This window comes from Rattus rattus, chromosome 2 (assembly GCF_011064425.1).
Source record: "Rattus rattus isolate New Zealand chromosome 2, Rrattus_CSIRO_v1, whole genome shotgun sequence".
Classification (NCBI taxonomy): Eukaryota; Metazoa; Chordata; class Mammalia; order Rodentia; family Muridae; genus Rattus; species Rattus rattus.
The window spans coordinates 9,172,719-9,187,517 of record NC_046155.1 but is presented as its reverse complement, the minus strand read 5'-3'; the positions used below and the strand labels follow the sequence as shown (position 1 = coordinate 9,187,517).

The 14,799-nt window shown below is 46.2% G+C and overlaps 1 protein-coding gene across 1 annotated transcript; it reads left to right on the top strand.

Annotated features, from left to right (window-relative positions):
* The first annotated feature begins 1,765 nt into the window (after positions 1 to 1,765).
* Positions 1,766 to 14,768, top strand: Nxf1 (nuclear RNA export factor 1). The gene is made up of 21 exons (XM_032891571.1): positions 1,766 to 1,923; positions 6,150 to 6,333; positions 6,524 to 6,677; positions 7,383 to 7,466; positions 7,547 to 7,651; positions 7,773 to 7,853; positions 7,934 to 8,003; positions 8,115 to 8,203; positions 8,310 to 8,417; positions 8,755 to 8,864; positions 10,622 to 10,658; positions 10,901 to 10,969; positions 11,049 to 11,104; positions 11,222 to 11,329; positions 11,429 to 11,487; positions 11,581 to 11,696; positions 11,820 to 11,862; positions 12,616 to 12,688; positions 12,960 to 13,142; positions 14,125 to 14,185; positions 14,421 to 14,768. The coding sequence occupies exons 1-21, from the start codon at positions 1,896 to 1,898 to the stop codon at positions 14,457 to 14,459; spliced, it is 1,857 nt and encodes a 618-aa protein (XP_032747462.1). The 5' UTR covers positions 1,766 to 1,895; the 3' UTR covers positions 14,460 to 14,768.
* Positions 14,769 to 14,799: the final 31 nt, after the last annotated feature.

Sequence of the window (14,799 nt, the reverse complement as noted above, 5' to 3'; positions counted from 1 at the left end):
GGGTGGGATCGTCATGGGCTTCCGCAGCCAGCAAACCACTGCTCAATACCAGAACCAAAAGGGTTAAGTTGGTGGCTTTGACAGCCCCCACTGATAGGCAGAGCAGCTTTGGAGCTCTGTACCCACAACTCCCTCTTAAAAGGGAGTGGCCAAGTAACAACAGCACTTCATTAGAATTTTCCTTTGAACTGGAGCTAAGTGGATTCATTATTGGGTGTCAACTTCTAGGGCTGTCCCAAACAGTTTGAGCCTGTTTAACCTGTATCTTCAAATCACTTGGTCCTGATTTTTGAACTGAGCGAAGCAAGAGCTCTGCTGCTGGGTGAAGAGCATTTGTGCCCAGCTCCAATTTGTACCCTGCTCTTTGGCACCTTCTAAGATCCTGAGCAAAACCACTGCAAAATGGAGGTGACCCACCTAACACAGACCCTCAAGGGAGATTAATGAGTTGTTTTGTCTTTCTGATCTGTGTTAAAGTCATGCTCCGTGCCTACCAGTGCCCCATCTGATTCCCCTCCTACAGCAGCATCTGAGTCCAAGGAATGGAGGAGAGTCCTAGTCACACCAAAGGTTTACTAGAAGAGCTCTTGGGTTTACCATCTAAAAATTTCAACCAGCACTTGGGAGTTAGAAGCAAGTGGATCTCTTTTTTTTATTCCGGAGCTGGGGACCGAACCCAGGGCCTTGTGCTTGCTAGGCAAGCACTCTACCACTGAGCTAAATCCCCAACCTCGAAAGTGGATCTCTTGAGTTTGAGGCCAACTTGGTCTACAAAGCAAGTTTCAGGACAGCCAGAATTATACAGAAACCCTGTCTCAAACAAAACCACTCACTACTAGCAACTTTCCCTACCTACCTAGCTAACCTGGGTTTTACCAATTAGGCTTCAGCATGATGGCCAGGGCCTTGGGGTGAAGATCATAGCTCACTAGATTACTGATTTTGTTTTGAGACCGTCTCACTATGTAGCCTTCGCTATCTCTGTACTGGCAATGTAGACAAAAATACTGGTACTAAGACTAAAGCTTTTTTTTTTTTTTTTTTTTTTGAGGCAGGGCCTCTACAAGCTCTGGCTATTCTAGAAATTTCTAGAGAGCTGAGACTGGCCTCAAATTTAAAGATCCACCTGCCTCTGCCTTCCAAGTACGGGTTTAAAGACCTGCGCCACTACAGCTCGCCTGACGCTTTAATTAGGCAATTTGTAGAAGACCTACAAGGGAACAGGACAGGATTTCGCTTAATTCACACTTGGGTTTCACAATGGGCATGATACTGTGCCAGGCACGCTGGAGGAAGAAAAGTTGCGCATAAGTTAAGGTTCCTGTTCCAGTGGGGCTTACATTCCAATTTTCTATTTCGTCATAATCCGTCGTAGAGGCGAGAAAAGCTGGGAGGGCATAAGCCGGCGGCTGGCAAGGAACTGCGCTGCGACTTACACGCTGCCGGGATCCCACCTGCGTGGACTGTGATCCGTTACTCCCGTTCAGAGGCCAGGTCTCCATTCTTCTGTGTAGCTCTCGTCCCTGCTCCTGAGTTCAGGGCTAAAGCAGACCGCTCAGCTCCAGCGCAAACCTCAGCGCTGCGGGCCAGCGGAGAAGTAGGAAGGCGGGGCCGACCTACAAGCCATCGCGCCCCGAGCTCCGGCCGTGGGCGGGCCTCGGAGGGCCTGGCCACGCCTCCGAGCGGCCGCCCTGCTTCTGCGCAGGCTCAGAGAGCGCGTTCCTGCCCCGCGGCACCGCCCACATCCTGGGGACGTCGGCTGCGCGCGACGTGCTTCGCCGGATAAATGCGGTGGCGCCGGTCGTAGGAGAGCTTCTGTCCTGAGCGCCAAGGCGTCCGGGTGTTTGGTGGCGTCAGGTTCTGCGCCTGAGCCCGCCCCTGTACCTGCCTGTGCCATGGCGGACGAAGGGAAGTCATACAACGGTTAGTGCGGGGCCTCGGGCCGGGAGGCGACGCGGTGGGTCAGGGTGGGCGGCCCCGGCCTAGGCCTCAGCCCGGGGGCGGGAGGCCGCGAGGAGCCCTACGTCCGTAGGTAGCGGTGGCCGCGCGGGCAGGGGGCGCGGGGCGCCGCGGGACCCGGGGACTCCAGAGTCGCCCGGATTCTGGCGTTGGAGGACCTGTGGCTCAGGGGTGGGGTGACAAGATTTCCTTTCAACTTTGAGGGTGGTTGATGCCTGTCAGTTCAGTTTGGCAGCCGGACTCTTCCTTTAAATGTGAGTCAGTAGTCACTTGGTCGTGGGTTACCCTGGTGCCCTATTTTTTTTTTTTTTTTAAATACGATCAGTCTGTTCTTGCAGCTTGCTGCTTATTGTTTACCCAGTTTTCTAGCCCGCACACCTACCCTGACTTGTTAATTCATTGTGGTGGTTAGGACAGTATGACAGCTGAGGTTTGAATCTGAAGTTGGGTGTGCTAACTCCGAGTGAGTTAAACTTTGAGGCCTTGTTTTCCATCTCTTTCATGTGGGTACCAGTCTCCCGTGTGTGTGTGTGTGTGTGTGTGTGTGTGTGTGTGTGTGTGTGTGTGAGAGAGAGAGAGAGAGAGAGAGAGAGAGAGAGAGAGAGAGAGAGAGAGAGAGATTATTTTATTAAGTGCCTCAAACACAGTGACTGGAGTGGGGATTTTTCAGTGAACCGTACTTGGACTGTCTCTTTAATGTATTCCTTTTTACTAGGGTCACTTGATATTAGGTATTAGGTACTAGAAATTAGGTAGATTTCTTTGAAAGTTATGAATCTTTTTTTGTGCTTGTGTGGTGCTGATGACTTATCTATGCCTGAAAAATCTCTACCCAAGGACCTTTTATTTTAATTCAAATATAATTGATCTCCTTCCTCCAGCCTCTCCCATGTCACCCACCCCTCTCGCCAAATTCATGCAACTTGCTGAGTTCATTTAGTGTTATGTATTAGTTTGTAAAGCATACCATTTGGGATTGGCTAGCCATTTAGGGAGTTCGTCCCTTGGAAAGGCTAATTCTCCCTTATAGGGTCAGCCCAGGCTGGCCTCAGTCAGTCTTACTGTGTCAGCTTCCCAAGCTCTCAGCATTGCAGGCAGGCATGTGCCACCCACCATGCCTGCCTCACAGATGTTTACGGTTTACTTTTTTTTTTGGTCCTAGGGTTGAACTTAAGGTCTGACAAAAGGTAAATAAATAGAACCAAGTGTAGTAGTACATTGTTTAAGGTAAGAGGATCAGAGGTTCAAGGTCATCCTCCACTACATACATAGTGTGCCAGGCTTTCTGTTCTCCCACAGAGCTATATTCCCATCCCTTGTTATTTTTTTGAGATGGTTTGCCAAGTTGCCCAGACTGACTTGAAGTTTTGAATTCTGCCTCAGCCTCAGTCTGGGTGATCTTTTTGTGTGTGGAAGGATAGACAAGCACTTTATCAACTAATTAGTATCCTTAGCCCTCCTTTTATTCGTTTTGTCTATATATAGGCAGACCAAACACTAAGAGAAACAGGGTTTCAATCCCAGTCTGGCCTTAAACTATGTAGCTCAGATCCTCTTCCCTTAAACGGTGTACTACTACACTTGGTTCTATTTATTTATTTATGTATTTGTTTACTGAAACAGTGTCTCAAAGTGTAGTTCTGAATGATCTAGAACACACTGAGAAGACCAGGCTGGCTTTCAGAACTCAAAAGTTTTCTGTCTGCCACTGTCTGGAATTAAGTTGTGGGTCACAATGTTTGGCTTCTTTCCCTTTTTAAGGTATACTCTTAGCTGATCTGGAACTTGGATTCCTCCTGCTTCAAACACTAGTTATATTGGAGGACTCTAATGTGGAACCTGCACCAGACCCTGAATCTAGAAGTTCCTCGAGGTGTTTTTTTTTTTTTTTTCCCCAAAGAAACTAACATTTCCTAAATTCAGAGTGCAGAAGATGGTAGTTGTTTTAAGAGCCTTTTATGTCATATTTGTAAGAATTCTTTATTTTTCGAGAATCTCATGTAGCCCAGGATGGCTTTGAAAACTTTGTGTAATTGAAGCCTCCCCTTCCCAATTGCCAGGATTACAGGTGTTGGCCACAACATCTGGCTCTGTAACCATCAATTGTACAGCAAGTGGCAGATTTCACGTGGTTTTTCAGGGGTCTGGTTAGATTTTGGGGTTGCTCACACTTCCACATTCTACTCTCTGTAGGAACTGGTTTCTGGGTATTTTTGTTTTTCTTTTTTCTTTCTTTCTTTCTTTTTTTTTTTTCTTTTCTTTTCTTTTCTTTTCTTTTCTTTTCTTTTCTTTTCTTTTCTTTTTTTCAGAACTGGGGACCGAACCCAGGGCCTTGCGCTTGCTAGGCAAGCGCTCTACCACTGAGCTAAATCCCCAACCCCTTCTTTTTTCTTTAAATTCTAAATTTTCTGGCAATTTTATACATATAATACACAATGTATTGTGATTGTGTGCCCCTTTCATTACTCTTTTGTTTTTACTTATTTACTTTGTTTACTTACTTTATTTAATGTATAAGTGCTCTGCTGCATGTACACCTGCATGCCAGAAGGGGGCATCAGATTCCTTTATAGATAATCTTGAACCACTGTGGATGCTGGGATTTGAACTCAGGACCTCTGTAAGAGCAGCCAGTGCTCTAAACCGTTGAGCCATCTCTCTAGCCTACTTTTTTTTTTTTTTTTTTTTTAAAGATTTATTTATTTTATGTACATGAGCACACTGTTGCTGACACACCAGAAGAGGTCATTGGATCCAATTAAGGGTGGTTGTGAGCCACCATGTGGTTGCTGGGAATTGAACTCAGGACCTCTGGGAAAGCAGCCAGTGCTCTTAAGCCCTGAGCCATCTCTCAGCTCCCTACTCTTTGTTTTTAAGGGTTTATTTTTTTTCTGTGTCTGAGTATTTTGCCTATATGTTTATTTTTCTATCATGTGTATGTCTGGTGCCTGCAGAGGCTGGAAGAGGACATTGGCTTCCCTAGAGTTAACTACAGAGGCCATTTCCATGCAGACATCAGAGCCCTGGACAAAGGAAAGATCTCTATAGGACATCAACATCAGGAACAAGTTATTGGAAAACCTAGGAATATTGAAAAATAAAAGGATCAAGCATATACTCACGGAGACTCATTGCTTAAGAACACTTTCCAGAATACTAGCTTTGATTCTCAGCACTTACACTACAGTGCACAGTTGTTGGCTACCGTGCGGGTGCTGGAAGCCCATTCTGGGTCCTTTAGAAGAGCAGCTAGTGCTCTAATCATTGAGTGATTTTTTTTTCCCCCCCAGCCTCTAACCTACTGAGTTTAGTTAAGGTTGTTCATATGAACTTCTGGGGAGGCTCTTCCCTTCTGCCTTTTTTTTTTTCCCAGAGCTGGAGACCGAACCCAGGACCTTGTGCTTGCTAGGCAAGCACTCTACCACTGAGCTAAATCCCCAACCCCCTGCCTTTTAAACTTTTAAGACAAGAGCTCATGTAGCTTGGGTTGATCTTAAATTCAAGGTGTAGCTGTAAATGACCTTAAAATCCTGATTCTCCTGCTATTTATTCCCCAACTGCTGATATTAAAACCATGGACTAGGGCTCGAGAGATAGCTCAAAAGTTAAGGGCAATGATTGCTCTTTCAGAGGTCCTGAGTTCAATTCCCAGCACCAACATGGTGGCTCACAACCATCTGTAATGGGCATCTGATGTCCTCTTCTGGTGTATCTGAAGACAGCAACAGTATATTCACATATATAAAATAAATAAGTCTTTTTTTTTTAAAGGGATAAATAAAAAAAAAGTCATCTTACAGGGGGTAGTGGCTCATTTAATCCCAGCACCTGGGGAGGCAGAGGCAGGTGAATCTACAAGGCCAACTTGGTCTACAGTTAGTTCTAGGATAGCCAGAGCTACACAGAGAAACCCTGTGATGGCAGTGTGGTAAGTTATTTCTCCAGTGCCCTGAGGTACATTCTTGACCCTTTTCCAACATCCCTATAGTTTCCAATAACTTGTTCATGATATTGATGTCCTAGAGAAAGTTCTTTGCTCTGGCTAGGGCATAGGCATCTCTATGGAGGAAGCCTTTGTAGTTGAAATCTGTTTTTTCTAAGAGTACAGAGTACTAGAAACTGGTGGTTACACCAAGGTAACTAGGACTCCTCATACATTTACTAATTTCTGTGTCTGTTTCCATCTCCAGAACATGATGACCGTGTTAGTTTCCCTCAAAGAAGAAAGAAAGGTCGGGGGCCTTTCCGATGGAAGTGTGGTGAGGGGAATCGTAGGTCTGGAAGAGGTGGTTCTGGTATACGGTCTTCCCGGTTTGAGGAAGATGATGGAGATGTGGCAATGAATGATCCCCAGGATGGCCCCCGAGTGAGATAGTAAGTGAATAATTGGTCTGCTTTGAATAGTGACCCACTGAATTATGTAGACCTGTTATTGTCTTTGTCGTTTCTCGTCTCACCTTGTAAAGTGATACTTGACAGAATCAATTTAGTAGCTGTAGTTTCACTAGCAGGACTGGTTCATCTTCCCTAGTGTTTATGGAAATTTAATTCTGCTTCCCAACAGCAACCCCTATACCAACCGACCTAACCGTCGGAGAGATACTTGGCATGATCGAGATCGAATTCATGTTACTGTACGGAGAGACAGAGCTCCTCAAGAAAGAGGAGGTGCTGGCACCAGTCAAGATGGGACCACCAAGAACTGGTTCAAGATTACAGTGAGTACTTGGATGAGTAAGGTGGTTCAGAAAACAGGACTGGACTCAGTTAGAGTGTTTTGACATCTGCCTCTAGCTCCTCAAATGCATTTTCTCTAATGTTTACTCACTCAACAGTGAAGTATACTAATCTATCCTTTCCTCAAATGAATATCTTAGAACATCTAAGAACAGAGTTAAGGAAGGGAGTTCAGGAGGATAGGCAAGGCGACACATGGAAGGGGAATCTGGTAAGTGTGGTCAGGATGTAGAGTAACACTTAAGCTAAGAGTGACTCTAGGAGACCGTGGAGTCTCTGGGAACCAAGTAAGGCATACATACATAATACCTTAGGACTTTTTGAATTAATACATTTGATATGTGCCCATGTTTGAGCCATCTTGCCAGGAGTAATAAGTATATGGAAAGGAGTTTAAGGAATCTTTGTATCTCAAGTGGAAACCATAGATCTGTTCCTTTCTTTAGGAGAAAAAAAAACCCAGCTATTTTAGGATAGAAGGGCACTACCAGCCTCATGCATGTAAGCATGCTTCCTATCGCTGAGACCTCATGCATGCTAAGTGCCTTCTGTCAGCCTCATGGATGCCAGGTTAACATGCTTTCTGACAAAGCACTAGAAATATTTTCAATCTTGGCAGAAAATACAAAAAGAGAACTGAAATATGCTGGCTTGGTTACATCTGTACCCTTCTCTCTCACTTTCAGATTCCTTATGGCAAAAAGTATGACAAAATGTGGCTTCTGAGCATGATTCAGAGCAAGTGCAGTGTCCCCTTCAACCCCATTGAGGTAAGGCAAAGTCAGACCTGAGAGGCTGTGGAAGGGCCTGTGGACTACAGATCTAATGTTCTTTGTTTTCCTTCTTCCAGTTTCACTATGAAAATACACGGGCCCAGTTTTTTGTGGAAGATGCCACTACCGCTTCTGCATTAAAGGCTGTCAACTATAAGATTCAGGATCGAGAAAACAGAAGGGTATGTCAACAAAGGGCCTGGCATGGCACCGTTGGCGCTGATGCGCTAAAAGGGACTAAGTCTTAGTGCTGGTGATTAGGCTTCCCTCAAATACACTCTTGCCTTTCTGTCTTCTCTTCAGATATCTATCATCATCAACTCTTCTGCTCCACCCTATATTGTACAGAATGAACTGAAGCCTGAACAAGTAGAGCAGCTCAAGGTAAGGCTGGCTCAAGTGACAATGGTCCAGCAGACTTTAAATCTCCATCGGTGACCACTAAACCCTTTGTCTTCCTTTAGCTGATCATGAGCAAACGATATGATGGCTCCCAGCAAGCACTTGACCTCAAGGGCCTCCGCTCAGACCCAGGTATGACTGACAGCAATGATCCTGACTAAATGGAGAGGGGGACAATTGGTCTTTATAACACTGGTATGGGCAAGCCCTCTCAGACTTCCTTTTTTTTCCTGCTTGCTAAAGATTTGGTGGCCCAGAACATCGATGTTGTTCTAAACCGTAGAGGCTGTATGGCAGCCGCCCTGAGGATCATTGAAGAGAACATTCCTGAGGTGAAGCTTCTTTTTTTTGCATTAGAAAGCAGAGTGAGATGGGTAGGATAGGATGAGGGACAAATTTGCCTTGTTGTAACACATCTAAACTTTGTTCTGTTCACAGCTATTGTCTTTGAACTTGAGTAACAACAGGCTGTACAAGCTTGATGATATGTCCAGCATTGTACAGAAGGCACCAAACTTAAAGATTCTGAATCTCTCTGGAAACGAAGTAAGACGGATCCCTGGTGCTACTTTGGTTTAATGGTTACTGGTTATGAATGGGTGGAGGCAGACTGTATGGGAGTTGGTTCTTCCCTTCCTCCCACTGTGAGTTCTTGGACTGGAACTTGGGTTGTGAGATGCTCACAAGGCAGGAGCTTCTGCCCACTGAGCCATCACACTGACCCTTGGCTGTATTTCTGTGGTGGTGGAGAGCAAGAACAGTTTGGCTGGCCATGGTGGGAAGCAAGAAAGAAAACTTAGGTTGTATTTGGAAACATGGGGATCCAGCTGCTATCCTTAGTAAAGTCTGTTTCCTGCCTTTTTTCTTCCCTCATCCTTCACAGTTGAAGTCCGAGTGGGAATTAGACAAGATAAAAGGGCTGAAGCTGGAAGAGCTGTGGCTTGACAGAAACCCCATGTGTGACACCTTCCTAGACCAGTCCACCTATATCAGGTCAGTTGTAGCCTCTGTCTCCCCTCCTGGGGACATTCACCCCCTGGGAGGCTGAGCTAATGCACCCTGACCAGTACCCGTCTACAGGAGAACATGCAGCCCTGAGCTGGAACCACCTGTCCTTTGGGAGGAGGATCCCGTACTCCTTTCTGCCTGTCAATGTCTCCTAGCTTTGTCCTAGATCTCCTCTCCTTTCTTCTCACCTGACTACTATATTCTGATTCTCTTGCCTTTCTCCTTCCTTCCTGAACACAGCCTTTTCTAGAATCTCCCTACCTGTTATTCCAGGAAGGATACCTCCTCTTTTCTGTTCTGATGTGGAGGTGTCTTATATATGTCCTACCTGTGTGTTTGTCTTCAGCCAAAAGCCTAGAGTACTCAGACTGAGAAAGCCCTCTCTTACTGAGATGGGCCTTCCTTCCTTTGCCCTTCGATGGTCCCTCTTGCCATTGTACCAAGAGGGACTCTGTTTTCATGACTCACTTAGCCAAGGCTGTTGCCTGGTCCTTCCTGCCCATGACGAGGTTGATGCCTCTTGCAGGCTGCTACCATGCTAGTGGTCTCTCTTGCCCAGTGCTGTGAACTGGGCCCTTCCTGGAGAAGAAACCTGGGTTCCCTAAGATGTGACCAAAGCCAGGGACCCCGCCAGCAGGTGAGGGGATCCCAAGGCAAATGCTGGGCGTGGAGGCCATAGGGGCATCTGCTACCAAGGAGACAGAGAAATGACCCTGTCAGGGGCATGGCTCCTCCCTCACTCGCACACCTCACGTCACCCTGCTTGGCCCCGGAGATGGCTGGTTAGCCAGAGACGGGTAAGATTCCTCAGGGAAGGAACAACCTAAGACAGGCACAGTCGCATAGGGGCCATCAGGAGAAAACTTGGGGGCCAACTGAGGTGGGGCACAGACCCTCACCCCCCCAACTCGGCAGAGGCCTGAACCCTTCTGAGGGAGGTCTCCTGACCCCATGGCTGCTTTACCTCCCACGCCCAGCTCAGACCGGGACCCATGGAGCAGACAGAGACCTGGCCAACAGCAACTGCAAACCATTATAGGACTTATTCTCCATTTCTACCTTGGGACCACAGGAAAGGGGCAGCTGAAGGAAAGGGCTGTATCAGGAGGTCTTTCTTTCTGCCATTCTTTTCTGAATGCCTCTGCCTTCAGGTCTGTCCCTGTTGCTTTACTTCCTCTTTGTTTCTCCATCTCTCTTTTGTCCCTGCCCTACCTTTCTCCATTTCTCTTCTTTCCCTTGGTCTCTTTTCTTTCCTCCTTTCTTCTTGAGCCCTGTCTTGTTCATCTCCTTGCCCCAACATCCCGTGCCATACTTGTGGTGTGTTCTGGTCTTGGCGAAGGCCAGACCTGGCAGAACTGGTGGATACCTGGTGAGGCAGCAGAGCCCCTGGGCTCCCACCCCATTCCCTCCTCCCGGGGCTGCACAGGTGAGTAGGTGGAAGGTAAGGGGGGAAAGGTGGGGAAGGCAGCCCTAGGCTTAAAGCCTGGGCTGAGAGTGTCCTTCTGTGGCACTTGGGATCAGGCAGTGAGACAACAAAGCCAGCCTTCAAGGCAATTCAGAAGGGGTGCCCCTGGTGAGGAGGGGAATGGGTGTTTTTGTCCCCAAGTTTAAGCTGGGGAGGAGGGGGCGATGTACAGGATGGGATGGGCTGTTCCTCGGGTTTTTGGTGTATTTGCTCCTAGAGCAGCCCAGGAGGCATGATGGCTCTGAAGCGTCTCTCACTTCTGTCCCGTTCTTGACAGCACCATTCGCGAACGATTTCCCAAGTTATTACGCCTGGTAAGTTTAATACTGTTCTCAATAGCAAGGACAGCCAAGGTCTTGTCTCTATTTTGTGACCACCCATGTGGGTGTGGAGATTTCTTTGAGAATCTGCTAACAGTGGAAATCATCATCCTAGAAACGCTTGTTGACAAAGTTTATATAGGATCCCTGTATACTCTCCATGCTTTAGCTTTTCTGTAAGCTTACAAATCCCTTCTTTGTTCTGTTTCTCATGTTACATTCACTTCTTTTTACAGGATGGCCATGAGCTACCCCCTCCAATTGCCTTTGATGTCGAAGCCCCTACTATGTTACCACCCTGCAAGGTCAGAATTGGGCTTAGAATTAGAGTTGTGTGTCGGATACATACTGGTCCTATGAACCTAACGTCTTGTTTGATTTCAGGGAAGCTATTTTGGAACAGAGAACCTAAAGAGTCTGGTCCTGCACTTCTTGCAGCAGTAAGTTTCCCAGGAGCCCTTAGTGCTGGGGATAATGGCTGGTCTGTGCGTACTCACTGCTGTATGTGTCCTTTTGGTTCCAGACACAGAATTCAGACTCTTTAACTTTCCTTACAGGTACTATGCAATTTATGACTCAGGAGACCGCCAGGGTCTTCTGGATGCCTACCATGATGGCGCCTGTTGCTCGCTAAGCACTCCTTCCAACCCTCAGAACCCTGTCCGGTAAGTATCACATGTCAGAACCTATCCAGAACCAAAAGATTCTTTGGGAGATACAGGCCACTGATCTGACCACCACCATCATTCCCTCTTATTTTCCAGACACAACTTAGCCAAATACTTCAATGACAGCAGAAATGTGAAGAAGATTAAAGATACCAGTAAGTTTATTGTGTGTGCAGTCAAAATGGGAATCAGTAGAGCTAGCCAGTGTGGTGTGCCCTAACCGTGGTTTCCCTTCCTTCTGCTTGTAGCCACGCGGTTCCGGCTATTAAAGCATACACGTCTTAATGTCGTTGCCTTCCTCAATGAGTTACCTAAAACTCACCATGACGTTAACTCCTTTGTGGTAGATATAAGTGCCCAAACAGTAAGTACATATGTTCTCCTAATGAAGCTCAGAAGTGGGGTCATGAGTTCAGCATTCACTGGGTAAGGAGGCTCAGGCTCCGGTTGGGAACCTCCATTACTTCGGGTGCTTTTTCTCTTTCAGAGCACATTGTTGTGTTTTTCTGTCAATGGAGTCTTCAAGGAAGGTAAGAATTTTGAGTTCTGAACCTTTCTCAGTATCTTTAGTTTCCTAGCTGTCTTCTCATCCCTTTTCTTCTCCGACCTCCGTCCTATTTTGCCCAGTACATCTTGGTTTGGCCTTAAAACTCTTCCACCTGTCTTACCTGCAGTATGACAAAAACCTGGGGCCCCAAACAGTGTAAGCGTAAGAGTCAGGCAGGTCTCCATTTCTTTTTTTTTTTTTTTTAAAGAATTATTTATTTTATGTATATGAGTACACTGTAGCTGTCTTCAGAGGGCATCAGATCCCATTATAGTCGATAGCCACCATGTGGTTGCTGGGAATTGAACTCATGACTTCTGGAAGAGCAGTCAGTGTTCTTAACTGCTGAGCCATCTCCCCAGCCCAGGTCTCCATTTCTGTCCCTGTGTTAATGCTGTGGGTCTGGGAAAGTTGCAATACCTTTGAATCTTGAGTTCTTTTTTCTGTTTTGTTAGATGATTTCATAATACTTTTGCACAGTTGTACTTCAGGAATGATTTCAGGCACTTTGCCAAGCTAGGCTAACACTTTTAAATTGTTTTACTTCCTATCGCACACAGCAAATTCTGTTATTATTTGATCTGTCCCTTTATCCCACCTCTGTTTCCTTATGACCAAATAACCCTCCTTACCTGACCAAGTTAGGAGTCTCTGTGTCAGACACTGCGGTGTGAGTGATAATTGTAAGATCAAGCCTGAATGGCTTAAGGAGCCATTGCCACACTTCTCATTGCAGTGGACGGGAAGTCTCGAGATTCTTTACGTGCTTTCACGAGAACGTTCATTGCTGTTCCTGCCAGCAATTCAGGGTAAGTACTCAGCTTATCAGTTTGGGTATTATTTTCAGTCCCAGGGTAGCAGTGTGATAGCTGGAAGGTAGAGATATTCCTTAGGTAGTTTTCAGAATCGTAGAAAAGCAATAGAAGTTTATGAAGTGAATAACAACTCTTGGTGTGTTAGGGAATGAAAGGGAACATGGGAGGGAGGGGCATGTGGATGTTAACCAGATCTGAGAACAAAGACAGTGTAGAAAGATGAGGTCATTTGTCCGTTTATTTAAGATGTTTTTTTGTCCCCAAGGCTATGTATTGTAAATGACGAATTATTTGTGCGGAACGCCAGCCCTGAAGAAATCCAAAGAGCCTTCGCCATGCCTGCACCCACACCTTCCTCCAGCCCAGTACCCACACTCTCCCAAGAACAGCAGGATATGTTACAAGCATTTTCTACCCAGTCTGGCATGAACCTCGAGTGGTCTCAGAAGTGAGTGTTGAGCATGGATAGGACCAAGGGGAAACAGTTAGCCTGACAGTGAATTAGAGTGCTTTAATAAAAAGATTCCTTAAAAGGGATACTTTGCTTTAAAAAAAAAAAAAAAAGATTCCTACTAAGAATTCTGTATAAATTATTTTTTAAAATTTAAAGCGCAAATGAAGAATTCGTTTTCTGTCCCCCTCCCAGCTACCTATGGCCTCCCTCTTCCCCAAGCAGAATTACAGATTAAAGCTGACTTCACAAATGCAGTAGTCACTCTACCACCGAGCTCTTTTCAGGTGGTTGTTTTGAAACAGGGTCTCACTATGTACTTGTCTGGCCTTGAATGCACAGAGCTCTGCTTGCTTCTCCCTCCAAAGTGCTGTGATTAAAGGCATGAGCCAAGTTTTTTTGTTTTTGTTTGGTTTGGTATTTTTGATTTATTTTTTGTTTGTTTTGTTGTCCATTTTTAAACAGGAACTCACTAAGCTGTCAAACCTGGGCTTCAACTCTTTACCCAGTCCTAAATTCCAGTGGGCCTCAGCACTCCAGGGAGCTAGGGCTGTAGGTACAGCAGATGCCTAGTTCCGAGTCTTTATGTATGGTTCTGCACCTTTTGTTTTGAGACAGGGTCTCACTTTGTGCCTTGGCTGCTTGGAAGCCACTGTGTAGCCTAGGTTTGCCTCAGCCTTACTGAGTTCCCCAGCTGCTTCAGCCTCTCCAGTGATAGGATTAAAGGCCTGAGCTGCCTTGCCCAGCTGGAATGTAGTTTTTAAACTGTGTAGCCCTTTCCCTACCAGTGTAAACTACATTGGTCATTTTTGGTAGACATTTTGACCATTTAACATTTGTACAAGTAGTGCGATGGTGTGTGAACTTAATGAAAACATTGGTGACGTTCTCCACGGGTTGGATTCTGGGGTGACATTCAGTGGTCAGTGACTGACTGCATTTGGTTCTCATGTGGCTTCCTATTTTAATCATACTGCAGGTGCCTTCAAGACAATAACTGGGACTACACCAGATCTGCCCAGGCCTTCACTCATCTCAAGGTAAAGTATAGGAATTTTGTGGTTAAAAACGGATCTCTGCGCCTTTAAAAAGGGTCAGATGAAGGCTGGGTGTGGTGATGGCTGCCTTTAATCGGCATTTGGGAGGCAGATCTCTGGGTTTGAGGCTAGCCTGGTCTACATAGAGAGTGCCAGGACAGCCGGTGAGTCACAGGAGCTGGGCAGGGAAGGTGGGAGAGAGGTCACCTGGCTCTACTTATATTTTATCTTTCTGCAGGCCAAGGGAGAGATTCCAGAAGTAGCGTTTATGAAATGATCTCAAGAAAAGTCCCCTTGTAAATAGCCCTTGGATAATATTGTCTGGCTGTCATCTGCGGACTCCTGTCCAGCCCGAGGCCACCCTGTAACTGTGACAGAGGAGGAAGGGCTGCTTCATCCTCCTCACCTACCTTCTGGAAGACTTAGAGAAGACTTCTGGAAGATTGAGCCTCATGGTGCCAGGAAGCCAAAGCTTACTTTGTAGAGCTGACACTAAATTACCGAAGGACTTAGGTGCTCTGTGTACTTAACCCCAGGATTCCCTTTACTTTTTAAGATAAAGAGTGATATTGTAGTGTGTGTCCCATTACTGGCTTGTTTCCCTCAATGTGGGAGGG